Source organism: Fistularia commersonii, chromosome 12 (genome assembly GCF_037954325.1).
Source record: "Fistularia commersonii isolate RoL2024-O1a breed Wild chromosome 12, RoL_Fcom_v1.0, whole genome shotgun sequence".
Taxonomy (NCBI): domain Eukaryota; kingdom Metazoa; phylum Chordata; class Actinopteri; order Syngnathiformes; family Fistulariidae; genus Fistularia; species Fistularia commersonii.
In genome coordinates, this window is record NC_141295.1 from 8,557,430 (window position 1) to 8,574,077 (window position 16,648).

General features: G+C 41.1%; 1 protein-coding gene across 5 annotated transcripts in view; it reads right to left on the bottom strand.

The window, feature by feature from the left end:
- Positions 1–16,648, bottom strand: part of apbb2b (amyloid beta (A4) precursor protein-binding, family B, member 2b) — a 59,781-nt gene that overhangs the window by 15,370 nt on the left and 27,763 nt on the right. For 3 of the 5 annotated variants that reach the window (XM_086156845.1, XM_086156844.1, XM_086156848.1), the window contains exons 6-12: positions 15,924–16,055; positions 14,223–14,294; positions 13,261–13,311; positions 9,946–10,031; positions 9,267–9,327; positions 3,994–4,140; positions 2,434–2,561 (exon numbers count right to left, since the gene is read on the bottom strand). In XM_086156845.1, the coding sequence (XP_086012971.1) occupies positions 2,434–2,561; positions 3,994–4,140; positions 9,267–9,327; positions 9,946–10,031; positions 13,261–13,311; positions 14,223–14,294; positions 15,924–16,055 (677 nt within the window). The remainder of the gene's footprint in view (positions 1–2,433; positions 2,562–3,993; positions 4,141–9,266; positions 9,328–9,945; positions 10,032–13,260; positions 13,312–14,222; positions 14,295–15,923; positions 16,056–16,648) is intronic. The other 2 variants (XM_086156847.1, XM_086156846.1) reach the window with 1 other exon arrangement.

Genomic DNA, 16,648 nt, shown 5'->3' on the forward strand with positions numbered 1-16,648 from the left:
TGCTGACATCAGTTTCAGTTATGTATGATCAAGCCTGAGATGGAATACATCAGCACCCCAATGCACTTCATTTTCTTCTTCATACAACACAGTTTACAATTATTGTCCCAATGTCAGCTGGAATTGACTTTCTCCCCTGTGACCCTGTTAGCTCAATAAGCAATAATGAAAATAATAGATGGACTCACAGATAAGAAGGATGAATATATGAGAGAAGAAAAATAAATGCAGTGACTTTGCAAGTGTTAAGTGCTGCATTTGGAATCTACAGACCAAGTCCTCTGGGAACGGATAGTGTACAGCAAGAACACACTGGATAGAAAATAAAAGGTTAAGTGGTGATTGGAATATTTACCCGCGGGCAGCCAAGCGCATATAGTTCTGAAAGAGAATTCCCTTAGTTTCTTCCTAATTGTGCCCCCCCTCCTTTTCTAAAAGTACAAGTGCCTATTTCTCATGTTTCTATGGTAACAAGATTGTTTGCAACACAAGAAGACACAGGCATTTCTATGCAATCTTAACAAGATTACAGGTTAGGCCAGGGGTCTTTATTTTCTATTTTTCCTGCGAGGGCCAAATAACTTTTCCCTTCTGATGGGGGGGCGGGGGCGGGCCAGTTTGTAACAAAAAGTGTGACGGTCGCAGAGGTGTCTAAACATAAACATTTATTGTTTTCCACAAAGCCAGACATAACCAAAAATTAACCCTTTCTGGAATCTTGGCAGGAAAACAAACAAACAAACAAACAAATAAATAAATAAATTGATTGTTTAATTATTTATTAAATAAATAAATCAGAAAATAAATAATAACATTATTAATGAATAATGTCTTTGTCTCATCTCTTGACAGATGAGACAAACAGCCTTTTCTCTGAATTGAACAAAAAAATAATTGTTTGTCCACTGCAGGTTAAATACCCAACATTCTGTGTCTATTTTTCTCTTACCTAATCTTTTCGCATTTATTCCGTGTTATTTGACAGAGGTATGTCCAGGATTTTATTTTATTTTTTTGAGGAGGGGGGTTTCAGATAAGGCACAGACTGCAGAAGGGTTGAATAGAATGTTACGTTCTATGCATGTACAAGTCAGGACTACGTGGCCTGAATGAAAAAAAAAATCATAAAGCATCTCTGGTGTTGTTCAGGGGCCGAGAAAAATGTGTAGGTGGGCCGTAATTTGGGGACCACTGGGTGAGAGAATCATCACTGAATGATCAGGCCTGAGAAAAGACAATTGTGTGCGTGTGGCATTGCAACTTTTATGATGACCTCTCCCCTCTACATAAGGCAACTACTATAAATTGGATAGTCTTGAGTAACATCCATCCAATAATTATCTACTGCTTATCCTGCAGTCAGGGTTGCGGGGGTGCTGTAGCCTATCCTGGCTGTCATTTGGCAAGAGGCCGGGTACATCCTGGACACATTGCCAGTCGATCGCAGTAACAAACAACCGTTCGCTCTGTAATTTACACATCTGGGCAATTTTTCCATCTTCTCCTTCCATCTATTTTATCATGAGTAGTATTCGTTTCCGTATTGTCCACACGGCAGTAGTCCACATTACCATCTAGTGATCATATCACTGCAATGCCACACACTGGTGAGTAGAGTTTTAAATTTGCTGCTTATGTATTCCATCCATTGTCTACCACTTATCCTATTCTTAGGGTCACAGGGAATGCTGGAACCTATCCAGCGAGAGATACCTTGGACCCGTCTCCAGCCCATGGCAGGGCCACATATAGAATAAGACAATGACCCAGTCTCTTATTCACACACTAGGGCAATTTCTTTTCTTTTTTTCCCGATTGCACTTCTGCATGTTTTTGGACAATGGGAGGTAAGTGGAGAAATCTCACGCAGAGAGCATGCAAACTCCACACAGCCAGGCTCCCTGTGGGAATCGAACCGGGGTCCTTTGTGCTGTGAAGCAGCCAATTTAAATTTCTTTTTTTTTTTTTAAACACTTCAGAACATCATACCAACATCAGACAGAAACAGCATACTGCTGGGCCAGTCTCCTTTCTCCTGCTTCCCTGTGCTCAACTGGGCAGAGGTGAAAGTGAGGAACAGATAATTGGGTAGGTGAAAAATAATAAAGGTCGTTTTCCTTCTCCTTTGTGGTGTAGCATTAATCTTTCATTAGCATCCCGTCACAATCAATCATTAATTTCCCTGCTGCCTGTCAAGGCTCAACGAATCCTGTGCCCTTAAATATTACTCTGACCTTTTACTGACTGACTGATACAGTGTTGATGAAATACATTGATTCAATGAACCAGCAGCTGAAAGTAACATTTACAACACAGTGAAATCCGAAAGTTACGCTATTAATGATCAACATAAACAGCGGCAGCGCGGCTCAGAGATGTTTGCGACAAAAACCAGAAGTGATCAGAGTAATAATGGTTAACACTTTAACTAACCTGCCATTGTCTCTGCCAACACCCCAGACACGGATACTTGCAATTGGCTGGGAGTGGAGCACACTGCGGTCCATGGGGTCAACAAGGTTCAACATGTTATTCTCCAGCAACAGGTACATGTCCTTTCCCTGGATAAAAGCGCACATAAAAAGTGTTGCAAATGTCACCATACATAATGTAATTCTTATTTCTTTACATAAAAAGGGTCTTGATAGACCAGTGTTTTATTATACATTCAATATATTGGAAGCATTCCAGTATAGCTTCATACTGCCTTGTGAATTTTGATTATTCTGACTAAAAACTTGAGTGGTCATTTCCGCTTGTGAAATAAAAATATATTTCTGTCACGTCCTTACAAGCCATTCAAAGAAGGAACGGGGTATTGGGGGAGGTATGTACAGAATATTCTTTTGCAAAATCATTACATGTGGAATGAGATCCCCTGAGACAAAACTGCTAAATTATACAAAACTGTGTGTCATCACATCTTTGCTCTATGCTTAAACTATAAGTTTGAGTTTGTATGACTGTGTGTCTGAAAATATCTAAATCAGGGCTCTCAATTGCGGTCCTCGGAACAATATTTTGTGTACCCCTGCCTGAAATCAAATCTTTGCGTTAGTGCGGCCCGCATGTTTTTTCTCACATGCATCTGGGGGTTTTATACAGTGGGTTTCAAAAAAAAAAAAAAACGTCCAAGGAAAAAATGAAAAAGTAACTGCAGTGTATTTTTGCTTCAAAATTTGAAAACAAAATTATTTTTTGATGAAAAGACATCGAGTCACGTTGTTAAATCGATCTTTTCTTATTTCAATAAAACAATACCAAAAAAAAACAGGCAAAATTAAAAAGATTAGATTAAGAGATTTAATAACCAGAACAGCCAACATTAGCCTTGTAAACATTATACCCCCTCTTATACATACTACCAATCCATTTTCTCATAAATTCTAGTGGCAAATTTTCCCACAGTGACAACATTTTCTCTCTTTACTCAACAAAATTTTTGGTGTGTAATTTCATCAATTCTTTTTTAATATTCATTTTCAATATTAATTTGTCATGTACTTTTTTAGAGGAACAGCTCATTATGTATAAAGATTTTTATAATTTACCTGTTTAGCTCCTTTACACTAAAACAACAGAAAAAATTTGGACTTAGTGTAACTTCTAGGTAATGATTTTACTGGTCCGGCTCCCTTGACGTGAAATTAGGCCGTATGTGGCCCTCGGACCAAAATGAGCTTGACACCCCTGATCTAAATAAATCATCTGAAACAATGTGGTACAAAAAGACAAAGTGACATATAAAAGGCTCTTGAAAGATGATAAAACTTACTGTCCATATTGTATGTTCAGATTAACAGATAAACAGAAATACAGGAGGATCCTCCACCTCCCTCTATCTTTTAATGCCTTCCGGCAGTTAGCTCCTGCTTATCAATTCTGGCTTCATATTCACATGTTATCCCCGTTCGGAGCAAGCACGCTTCTTCCAACAGCTACGAAGTAGCCACTCCCAGAATTAAATAAATACTAAAGCACTTCCTTCCTCACCTCTCCCCAGATGCCAACAGTGTCTCGGATATCATTCTTGCAGTAGGAGAGCTGTCGGATGCAGTTGTTCACGGCGACGCTGCTCTTTCCAGGGGCCAGGTCTTCCTCAGCCATCTCCACCCAGCCAAGAGATCGTACTGCAAAACACTGAATGGCACAACAATGGATGAAACTTTATGTTTTCCGTCTGCACTACAGTACATATGATGTTAACCGCTCTTGCTTTGTCAAATCAGACAGAAGGGCCAGCGGCAATTCCTGGGTGAGAGCAAAACATTTTTTCGCTCTTTAAGTTAACCTCATAGAGTTTTAAATAATACATCCAGTGAGTTGGCAATATTTCTAAACCAGTTTTTACCTAATAAAACAAGGTACATGACTCAAAAGTCCCATTTATCTTTCTCCAACAAGAACGCATTTCATTTCAGCAATCTGTTGAGGAAAAAAGCTTTTCACAGGGATATAAGATCTATTTTAGACATATTTCTCACCAAGTGATTAACGCGTAGGCTTCTGAAACCCTCTTCAATGTTTTTGTCACCATGTCACCATAGTGACTGAACAAGTTGATTCTTGAGTTTCTGGACCTTTGAGTTATAGCAGTTCATTCTGTTTTCTTTCACATTATTTACAGCATTTCCAAGTTGTTCTATCTCTGGCATCTCTGTATCTATTTGTGATTTTGTTACTTCCTGTTTTTGTGATGTTTCATCCCCTGTGTCATAGTCTGGTTTTGCTTCCTGTCTGTGTGATTTCTTTCCAGTTTGATCATCATGCCTGTTTGCATTTGTTTCACGAGAGTGTGTTAATAAGTCTGAGGGAAGTGCCTGTCCATGGTTTATCTTACTGACCAACTCACTGCATTTTTGTAAGCGCATTTTTATTTAAACTCTAGTTTACCAGAAAGTCCCAATGAGATCAGAAATGTCTTTTGCAAGGGACAACTGGCCAACATTATATATCAGATATAATGTTGCGTCACATTAGTATGCTGTGGTAAAAATGCCCACTTTCACCTGATTCGTCAGGTGAATAATTCGAATTATTTACTCAACACAAATAATGTGTCTTCTATTCATGCGGGCAGCATGCAGTGACCACCAGGACAGTTAAATGCTCTTCCACCAGATGGCAGCAGGCAGTGAATGAACCTGTGCATCGACCTGCTGCTGCTCAAACAGCGAACTCATTAGTGATGTGTCAAGTGAGACACCGGCAGTGATACGACATGGATAAATATTTTAAAAGAATAAGTACTCCGTCAGAAACCTCTGGTCCTGAAGAACACAAACGAAGGCCCAAGGAGTGGTCAGAAGAAAGTAAAAAAGGTGAGTACAAGACAATACAGTGAAAGTTATATTGCATTTGGATTTACTTTTACTGAGGAACCGACTGAGCCTGGTGTGCAGGGAAAAGCTGCCAAAAAGCTGTCCATAGTCCCAAGCAAACTAAAATGCCATCTCCAAACTGAACACCACTCACTTCAAGATAAGAACACAGATTACTTTGTTCATCTGTGTTAACAGACTAAGAAACAAGTAAAGTTATTGAAGAATACCATCACGATGAGTGAGAGTGCTCTAAAAGCTAGTTACAAAGTTGCTGAACTCATCGCTATATCCAAACAGCCACACTGTGGCAAAACAATACAACCTACCAATAAAATCATTGTAGAAGGAATGCTCGTGGCGCTATTAAAGAAATAGCCCGAGTCCTGCTCTCAAATAATACCATTTCCAGACGTACTGATGACATGTCTGCAGTCATTTAAAAGAGTGTTCTGGAAAAGTTGCATATCAGTGGGAAATTTGCATTGCAACTCGACGAATCTACAGATATTAGATTTTACACTGAGTAAGTAAATTGAGACTACAGTTTCATTCTATTTAATCAAAAATGTTTTTGATATGTTTATTTGGTGCTGTGCTGTTTGACTTTTCTAATGTTAAATATGTGCCGTGGCTTTAAAGAGTTTGGGAAACACTGGCCTACGTGATACACAAATCACAAATAATTTCATAAAATCGTGCACATGATAAGTAACTGAACAATATAACAACACTCAAGCACGGTGGTCTCTCATTACAAACAATGACGTTCCTCCTTCACTTCCTTCTTTATGATCCTATTAAAATGATGAATGGAAATTTTTTTTTAACTGATTCCATCGACATTGTGCATAACAGTACAATGCCGTTTTGCCAAATTCTGTCAGAGCTCTGGGCAGATTGAGGAGCAACTTCGAGGTGCGCAGATGGTAACTACCAGAGGTGACAGAGTGAAATGTACTATTCTGGGAGTTTACCCAGAAGTGCTTTGTAAATAAATATGAGGTGTCATATGTGAGTCGGTGATGTCCAGCCATTTCAATCATGTAGAGTACTATGGTGAGTGAGATATTTAACATTTTACATTAAACAGAAAGAAGCACGATACACAAACTCAAAGCTATGTAATATGGAAAAAGCTGCATATGTTCTGTGTTGTGAACTTAATACAATCCTTTTCTTTGTTTCATATAGTAGATGATGTGTTCTGTGCCACAAAAGCTGTGCTCCGTTTTGGTTTATTTTTTCTCCCTTCAGTATTTGGCTGTTCTTTTTTCCCTTCATCGATGTAGTGTTTCCTCTGTTTCTGTGATTCTTGTCTCTTTTGTTGTCATGTGTTATCATTTTACTTTGTGACACAAAGTATGCTACAGTGGGTTATATAAAATAAAGTGATTGACATTGAACACTGTGAATAAAAATACTTTTACAAAACCCATGTTAGCAGCACCTCAACCCACCCAAAAGGAGCCGATGATTCTAACCAGGAGGTTCTAGCAGCTAAACAACACAATGTTAAATCATCAACATAAATCCTGATTTTATCCTAATGCATTTTCTTGGCATAACTACTTAATCCATGATGGTTGGGAAACAGTTAGGATTATAGTTTAACAAGGGCAATTTTTGCTAAGATTTTAAGAATTAATTCAAAATTAAAAAGGGAAAATGCATCAATGAAAGGAGGCAACAATGTTACAAACATATTTACAAATGGCATAAAGATAATGGGCAGTCAAATCAACATCAGATCATCAAAATGAGTATATGCTTTAAACTAATGTTCCTCCTTTCATTAGCAGCATACATTAAAGTAGTTCTTGTATTTGTTTCTTATTTGGATTTCATTTAGAACGTGCCCTTACATTTCATGGTATAAGAGAAAATATTATTCAACATTCCCAAATATTTAAGTATTTTTAAACTAGGGTGCCTCTTTTACATATTTGTTAATTCATTCCATGTGACCGACCAAATAAGTTAAATTGTTCAATGTCACCACTGGGAGGCGATGTTGTGCAGCCATCGCTTTGGTGAGAGGGTGTCAGCCAATTTGAACAAGACAGACTCGTGTGACCATCCAAAAAAGAAAATGACAAACTTAGAGATGAGAGTTTATGTACTAAAGTGATTGAAATTATTATCAATCACATAAATATAATTCCCCTCCGTGAGCTGCCATATTACCGTGGTGGAGGGGTTTGTGTGTCCCAGGGGGGTTTATACCCCTGGAAGGGTCACCCAAAGCAAACAGGTACCAGGTGAGGGACCAGAAAAAGTGTGTCTCAGAAGCCCCCCATAAAGAACAAAATCATTGGACACAATTTTCCCTGCCGGAACATGGGTCACCAGGGTCCTTGTACAAAGCCAGGCCCGGGGGCGGGGCTCGGTGGTGAGCGCCTGGTGGCCGGGCCTTTGCCCATGACATGGGTCCCTCTTCCCCTGGGCTCGCCACCCACAGGAAGGGCCAAGGGAGTTGGGTGCACTGTGGGCCGGGAGGTAGCCGAAGTGGGGGACATTGGCTGTCTGATCCTCGGCTACAGAAGCTGGCTCTTGGAACATGGAATGTCACCACTCTGGCGGGGAAAGAGCCTGAGCTGTCCCTCCGCCTTCAGGTGAGAGGACGAGTTCTGATTGTTGTTTGTGGCTACGCACCAAACAACAGTTCAATTTACCTGCCCTTCTTGGGGTCCCTAGAGGGGCTGCTAGAGAGCGCTTCAACCAGGGCCTCTCTCGTTATACCGGGAGATCTCAACGCTCACTTGGGTAACAGCAGTGCGACTTGTTCTATCGCCGGACTTGTGGCCATCTCTCCTGGACACTTGGGTGAAGAGATCTGTCAAGTGATCACCACCTGGTGGTGAGCTGGCTCTGACGGTGGGGGAGGATGCTGGTCAGACCTTGCAGACCCAAATGTAATGTGAGGGTCTGCCAGGTCGGGGAATGTCTAGCAGAGTGCCCTGTCAGAAGGAGTTTCAACTCCCACCTCCGGCAGAACTACAACCACGTCCCGAGGAAAGCGGGAAACATTGAGTCCGAATGGGCCTTGTTCCGTGCTTGCATTGTCAAAGCGGCAGACCGGAGCTGCGGCCGTAAGATGGTCGGTGTCTGTCAGGGGCGGCATTCTCGAACCCTCGTACAGTGGGAGTGGGGCGCCGCTGACCTCAACTCGAGATTTGGTAGATCGGTGGCACGAATACTTCCGAGACCTCCTCAACACTATTTCCGGGGCTGAAGTTGCTGAAGCAGTCAAAAAGCTCTTCAGTAGCAGGGCCCCGGGGGGTGGATGAGCTCTGCCCTGGGTTCCTCAAGGCTCTGGATGCTGTAGGCCTATCCTGGCTAACACGCCTCTGCCGCATTGCGTGGATGTCGGGGACAGTGCTGCTGGACTGGCAGACCGGGGTGGTGATCCCCCTTTTTGAAAAGGGGTATCAGAGGATGTGCTCCAACTACCGGGGATCACACTCCTCAGCCTCCCTGGTGAAGTCCATTAAGCAGTGCTGGAGAAGAGGGTCCACCAGGTCATTGAACCTCGGATCCAGGAGTGGCAGTGTGGTTTTTCGTCCCGGTCGTGGACAGAGGACCAGCTCTATACCCTCGGCAGGGTCCTCGAGGGGGCAACAGGCATCGAGGAACTCAGGCATCTGGTCAAGGTGCCTCCTGGACACCTACTAGGGGAGGTATACCGGGCATGTCCATCTGGGAGGAGACCACGGGGAAGACCCAGGAAACGCTGGAGAGACCATGTCTCCAGGATGACATGGTCAGCTTTGACCATTTTAACAAGTTATGGGGCACTTCCCTGATATAGTACCCTTAAGGTTAAGATGTCAACCCCACAAACATTCATCACATTTTATAGTTCAACTAAATGCAAGGTAAGTGTTTACAATATAAATACTTTTTTCGAATTGTTCTTTTGTAGTTATGAAAACATCGTCTTACTTTTGTTTCGGGATCACTGTTGATACCACTGGACTCCTCTTCTTCCACAGTTGGACGGTTCCTTATGGAAAGAAAATAGAAAACAGAGACCACTGTTTAGTGCTGAGACAGCAGTATGACCTGCCACAATGTGCCGCTTTGGCAACAAGGTTTCTGTGCTGCTTGTAGATCTGCAGTCATTACACTAATGAAGCACACAGTCCTTTCCTGACTGAAAGAACCAGCTTCCTACTTTTACTGATTTCATTTAACTCAGAGTTAAAATGCTAATGTTCTCTTTGGGAGGGATGAGGATGTATAGGATCAGGAATGAGTGTATCAGTGTTGGATGTTTTGGAGAGAAGGTCAGAGAAGCCAGACTGAGACGGTTCAGTCGTGTACAGAGGAGGGATATTGAATATATTGGTAGATGGATGCTGGAATTGGAGCTGCCAAGCAGGCGGTCTCGAGGAAGACCAAATAGAAGATTTATGGACGTAGTGAGAGAGGATATGAAGGTAGTTTGTGTGAGAGAGGAGGATACAGAAAATAGGTAGATGGCGAAGGTTGATTTTCTGTGGCGACCCCTGAAGGGAAAAGCCGAAAGGAGAAGAAGTCTATTCAAACCTTAAATCAGAGAAAAATCACAAACTACAGGAGGTCACAGAGGCAAATGAAAATAAAATTGCAAGTATTTTACCTTAACTTAAGTGATGCATAGCGAAGAGTTGCCCCCTCAAACTCCTTCAGACTTGGATCAGGATTCACTGTGGCCGCCTGCAGGTCCTGAGCCAAATATGTGATCAGAATGAGCAAAATTGCAAGAACACATCTCCCTTAAAGCCCCATTCACACATGTAACCTCGAGTAAGTTTTTGTGATGTTGTGGCAGCTTTCATTGACCGTGCAGCCCTCCCATGATATGAGAAAGCATTCCCATACATTTTCACTTAAGAGAGCTGCAAGCCTTTTGAGGCGTTTTATAGTGGGGTTGCTTATTCACTAAAAACATTTCTACACGAACGTTTGACTTATAAAATTTGTCCAGGAACTTTCATGAGTATAGGACAGAGAAGTGCTATCGATCCAAACCAACTGCTGTCTGCATCAAGTATGCTCTCAGTTACAGCAGAGAGTGATTTACACGGAGAGCATTAAAGTAGATTTTGTTTAGGTCACGAATGGGCATATTGATTATGCTTCGAGACGAAGATGTGCACGAGCTATGTAAACTACGAGCTGAGCACCCCATAACTACCCGGCTGAGGCGACATCTAGAAAAAAAAAAGCAGCCACAAGAGCCCATGAGGACTTCCATCCAAACAGCCATGCCCGGATCTATTTCCTTACGAGAGTTAGGCGTTTTAAGAATAAAGGGTGAGTTACCTGACTCATACCACGCACTGAGACCATAAGTCCCTTAGAGAATGTGACATGAGGTTTTATGAATAGAAATTAATATTTTTAAGTCAGCTTCCAGAAACTTTGTGCCTGCAGAATGACGGGAGGCTCACATCAAGAGACTCACTTCATCTGCATAAAGCGGACATAAAGCGGTATAGTTCTAGATTGCATATTCAAGCAACATTTTAACCGACCCACGGGGGGATGACCTTGTTGGCAAAACTATCAATTGACCTGTATTTATGTGAATCATAAGTTCAGTGTTTTAAACAAGATTGGCTAAAAAAATGAAAAATTGGGGGGAATAAAAAGCTTTTCACTCAGAACATGAGGAGTTGCTGAATAGATACAATGTAAATGAGTTTTAGTGAAATGGGAACACATTAAGTGTATAACTGATGGCATAAATGACTTCCGCAAAGTGGAAGCAGTAGAAGCATTAGACATATATGTAAAGATGGAATAAAAATGCTATATTGGATAAGGTGAAAAAAAATTACACACACACACACACACACACACACACACACACACACACACACACACACACACACACACACACAAAGCCACCAATTGTGCATGTTCTCCCGCTTAAAAAGATGATAGAGGCCTGTAATTTTCATCATAAGTACATTTCAACTACGAGACAGAATGGGAAAAAAATCCAGAAAATCACATTATCTGATTTTTAAAGAATTTATTTGCAAATTATGGTGGAAAATAAGTATTTAGTCACTTACTAACAAGCAAGATTTCGGTCTCTCACAGACCTGTAACTTCTTTTGTAAGAGGCGTCTTAGTCCTCCATACGTTACCTGTATTAATGGCACCTGTTTGAACTGGTTATCAGAATAAAAGACACCTGTCCACAACCTCAAACAATCACACACCAAACTCCACTATGGCCAAGACCAAAGAGCTGTCAAAGGACACCAGAAAGAAAATTGTTGACCTGCACCAGGCTGGGAAGACTAAATTTGCAATAGGTACGCAACTTTGTGTGAAAAAAAAAAAATCAACCATGGGGGCTATTAGAAAATGGAAGACATACAAGACCATTGATAATCTCCCTCAATCTGGGGTCCACGCAAGAACTGAAGTTTGCTAGAGTATTTGGATGATCCAGAAGAGGATTTGGAGGATGTCCTACAGTCAGATGAAACCAAAATAGAACTTTTTGGTAAAAACTCAACTTGGTGTGTTTGGAGGAGAAAGAATGCTGAGTTGCATCCAAATAACACCATACCTACTATGAAGCATAGGGGTGGAAACATCATGCTGTTTTTCTGCAAAGGGACCGGGACGCCTGTATCGTGAGATTTTGAGTGAAAACCTCCTTCCATCGGCAAGGGCATTGAAGATGAATTGTGGCTGGAGCTTTCAGCATGACAATGATCCCAAATACACCGCCCCGGCAACAGAGTGGCTTCATAAGAAGCATTTCAAGGTACTGGAGTGGCCTAGCAAGTCTCCAGATCTCAACCCCATAGAAAACCTTTGGAGGGAGTTGAAAATCTGTGTTGCCCAGCAACAGCCCCAAAAGATCACTACTATAGAAAAGATCTGCATGGAGGAATGGGCCAAAATACCAGCAACAGTATGTGAAAACCTTGTGAAGACTCACAGAAAACATTTGACCTCTGTCATTGCCAACAAAGGGTATATGACAAAGTGTTGAGACTAACTTTTGTTCTTGACCAAATACTTATTTTCTACCATACTTTGCAAATAAATTCTTAAAAAAAAAATCAGACGATGTGATTTTCTGGATTTTTTTTTCCTGCATTCTGTCTCTCACAGTTGAAGTTTCCTATGATGAAAATTACAGGTCTCTCATCTTTAAGTGGGAGAAATTGCACAATTGGTGGCTGACTTTTTTTACTCCCCTGTTATAAAGCCATGTCGGTCTTTCCAAATTACTTTTTTGAAGAGGAAAAAAGGAACATATAAAAAAAAAAAACAAGCAAAAAAAAAATATGTATATCCTTTTGTGAGTTTCCTAAAAATCAAGTCTAATATTTTGATACATTTTGGGTGGAAACCGAAGCCTTGGGATCTTGTTGCTGGAATACCGATAAAAATCTGTTGATCGATGTCAAAATCCATTGTTATAGAACATGTGGGAGAGGGGCTAAAAGGACACAAACCTGTTTTAATATTTTGACTCCACACAGTTTTTGCCAGCATGCATCCAAGTGTGTACAGAATGCTCTTGCTGGATGCAGAAATGGCATTGGTGTGTTATCTGTAACAGGACATGCTTTGTCAAAGAAAGATAGTTATGTAGTATGTGTGCACACTTGTGTGCAAACACGTTTAGATCTGTGCCAGCAGGAAAGGAAGATGGAAAAAAAAAAAAAAGAGTAAACCACCTCGGTAAAGAAAGAAACAAATCGAGTGTGTTGCTGCAGCCATACAAGAGAGACGTGTCTACGTATCAGGCAGAACAAAATGCAGGATTGCTACATATATGTTTAAGCTTCAGCCACACATGCTTTTGCCCAGGCAGTTAATTTTCTGGTGTGGAATAATAATAAACGCACACACTCAAAGAGTGGATGAAGTTCGAACAAAAGACAAGACTCACTGACACTGAGTGCTTTATACTTGCCTTCCACACTTCACTATCAATCTTTCCGCCAAAATCACTCCACATCTGTTTCTACATACAGCATTTAAAACACATGTACAGATGTAGTTGTGGGTCAAGGGATGGGGATCAAGGGTTGGGGAAGGGGGGGAGGGGACGGAGAGACAACCAGGCTGTTAGCTCACTTTTTCACTACACACAGGTCTCTTGCAATAAGGAGCATAAAAGAGAAAATACAAGCCCCAATGTATTCTGACATTTCCAGCTCCTATTGAACATTTATCTTAATAGAATCATGTTAATCCTCATTCTTGATTTATACAAAATGAACATAAAACCCAATGTGTATTTTGTTGGTGTTTATCTACACCGGTACATTAGGTCTGAAATTACCGTGTGGTGATTTATGACTTATTTCTGCAGAAACAGCTCAATTTCCATTCAGGTGAAATGGCTAAACATAGTCAAAACAAATGGTAATAAACACCCTATCCAAACTAATACAGACTACAGTTTGTGTGATTGAGGTAGACATTATTAAACATAAAAGTACAAACATAACCTCCCTTTAAAAAGCCTCTTCAAAACAGATAATATTGCACGGCCTATAAAATCATACTGAGAACTTCTACGTTGTTGGGCAGTGAAGTCAGCAATAGCCCCTTTTAACTCATTCAAAGCACAGATGGCGAATTTTAAATCAACTCCTCCCTTTCAGAAAGCAGGAATTCTACACTTAATAAATAATCGTGTGCAAAATGATCATGTTCAATTATGTATGAACAACAAGATCAGGGTCATTTTTACAACTACATTGCAGAAACTGTATTAAAAAAAAAAAAAAAAAAGAGTTGCTATACATATTCTTTATCCCTACCCTCAACAAACAAACAAACATTATCATGTGGTACGGAATGGCTCATAGCGATTTGGCCAAAATGAATTAAAAAAAAGTTTGGGAACTGTGAAAATAGATATCCCACCTTGTCTTCATCATCTTGATGTTTGGAATGACAATCTTGATCAGGCATTCCCTGGAGAGACGTTGATCGTGGCTTAGAAAGATAAAAAGCTATTTAAAATCCAAGAAAATCCTCATAATTATAATTCAGAGAACAAAATTATTAACAATCTGGATTATCTGTTGGCTGTTTCATCCCTCATCACTCTAATGTTTGAGCAGGCAGTCATTCACCTGCTCCTTGATCCAATATCTGGCCCAAAATATTCGCTCACCCATCCAAATAATCTGAATCAGATGTTCTTATCACATCCATGGCCACAGGTGTATAAAATCAAGCATTTACGCATAAATGTTCTTACAAACATTTTTTGAAAGAATGGGTCGCTCTCAGGAACTCAGTGAATTCCAACGTGGAACTGTGATAAGATGCCACCAGTACAACGAATCCAGTCGTGAAATTTCCTCGCTCCTAAATATTCCACAGTCAACTGTCAGCTTTGGGAATGACAGCGACTGAGCCATGAAGTGGTAGGTCACGTAAACTGGCGGAGCGTGGTGAGCGGATGCTGAGGCGCATAGTGTGAAGAGGTTGCCAACAGTTGCCAACGGAGGTCAATTACTACAGACCTCCAAACTTCATGTGGCCCTCAGATTAGCACAAGAACTGTGCGCTGAGTTTCATAGAATGGGTTTCAGTGACCAAGCAACTGCATCAGGCCAAACATCATCAAGTGCAATGCAAAGTGTCAGATGCAGTGATGTAAAGCAAGCCGCCACAGGACTCTAGACCAGTGGAGATGCGTTCTCTAGGGAGACGAATCGTGCTTCTCTCCATCTGGCAATCTGATGGACGAGTCTGGGTTTGGCGGTTGCCAGGAAAATGGTGCATGTCTGACTGTATTGTGCCAAGTGAGAAGTTTGTTGATTATGAGGATTATTGTGTGGGGTTGTTTTTTTTGGTCTGGGGCTGGCTCCTTAGTTCCAGTGAAAGGAACTCTGAAAGCTTCAGCATACAAAGATGTTGTGGACAATTCCATGCTCCTAACTTTGTGGAAACAGTTTGGAGCTGGCCCCTTTCTTTTATAACATGACTGTTCACCAGTGCACAATGTAAGGTCCATTAAGACATGGATAACACAGTCTGGTGTGGATGAATTTGACAGGCCTGCACAGAGTCCTGACCTCAACCCAATAGAACACCCGATGGATGAATTAGAGCGGAGACTGAGAGCCAGGCCTTCTCATCCAACATCAGTTTGTGGAAGAAAGGTCAAAAATGTTCATAAACACACTCCTGAACCTTGTGGACGGCCTTCCCTGAACAGTTGAAGCTGTTATAGCTGCAAAGGGTGGGCCAACGTCCTATTGAACCCTATGGATTAGGAATGGGATGTCCCTTAAGTTCAAATGCGAGTCAAGGCAGGTGAGCAAATACTTTTGGCCATATAGTGTAGATGTGGTGGAAAGATATTCTAGCATCTACTTGTCAACATGCATGCATATCTATCAATCCCCTTGATTGCTTCCTCCTTCATTGTACATGACTTAATGATTGACCGGCTTGGGGCTCTTCTATTTCTGTATTCAGTTGTATCGATGCTTTGTCTTTGCATAACTTTCTTTACCCGGTTGTTGCATATGTATGTATGTTAGAGAGACAGACACACAAAACATAAACGTAAAACAGAGATTCTTCAACAGGCAGGGGTTGGTTACTTACGAAATAGCAGCTGTTAACAAATCCGCACGTGGGGAGGATCGGTTCATGAGTGGAGAGAGGCTCCACTGAGCTCTCGGACGTGGTGCTGCCTGAGCGAGTGGAGCCCCTGAAGAAGACTTCGGCTTGGCATTGCTAGGAGCAAGAATTGACATGTGCAAGTAGAGAGTTAAACCAATGCACTTTACATTTATGCGTTTTTTGGTTTTGTTATTACAAAACTACCTATTGAAGTCTTGTCATTATGATTTCATTCAACACTCCTTCATCCCAGAGAACACAATGATAAATATATTTATAATGCTTTTATCATTAAAGTGCTATATAAACAGCATTTACTGTTTCTGGATGCTGCCTGAGACAGAAAACCAAATATGTACTCATATTAATAACTTATTGCTGTTTGTTGACTTTTGGCAAGCATATCTTTAATACAGTTTTGTATTTTTATTTCAGGTGGTTTAGAGGCAGTCACTGTCTACAGCAGGGGTGGGCAAACTATGGCCCGCGGGCCACAACCGGCCCGCCAAAGATTGGTACAGAATGCATACTTGATGTGAATGATTGCATCGATGAATGTTGGAGCTCAAACAGGAGACTATTTCATTTTTGGAGCTACTTGAGAACACTTGAGAATTTTTCCTGAGCTGAATGACACAGATTGGCTTTGTGATTTAGCCTTTACTGTGGACATACTGACACACATGAATTGAGCTGGACGTGAAGCT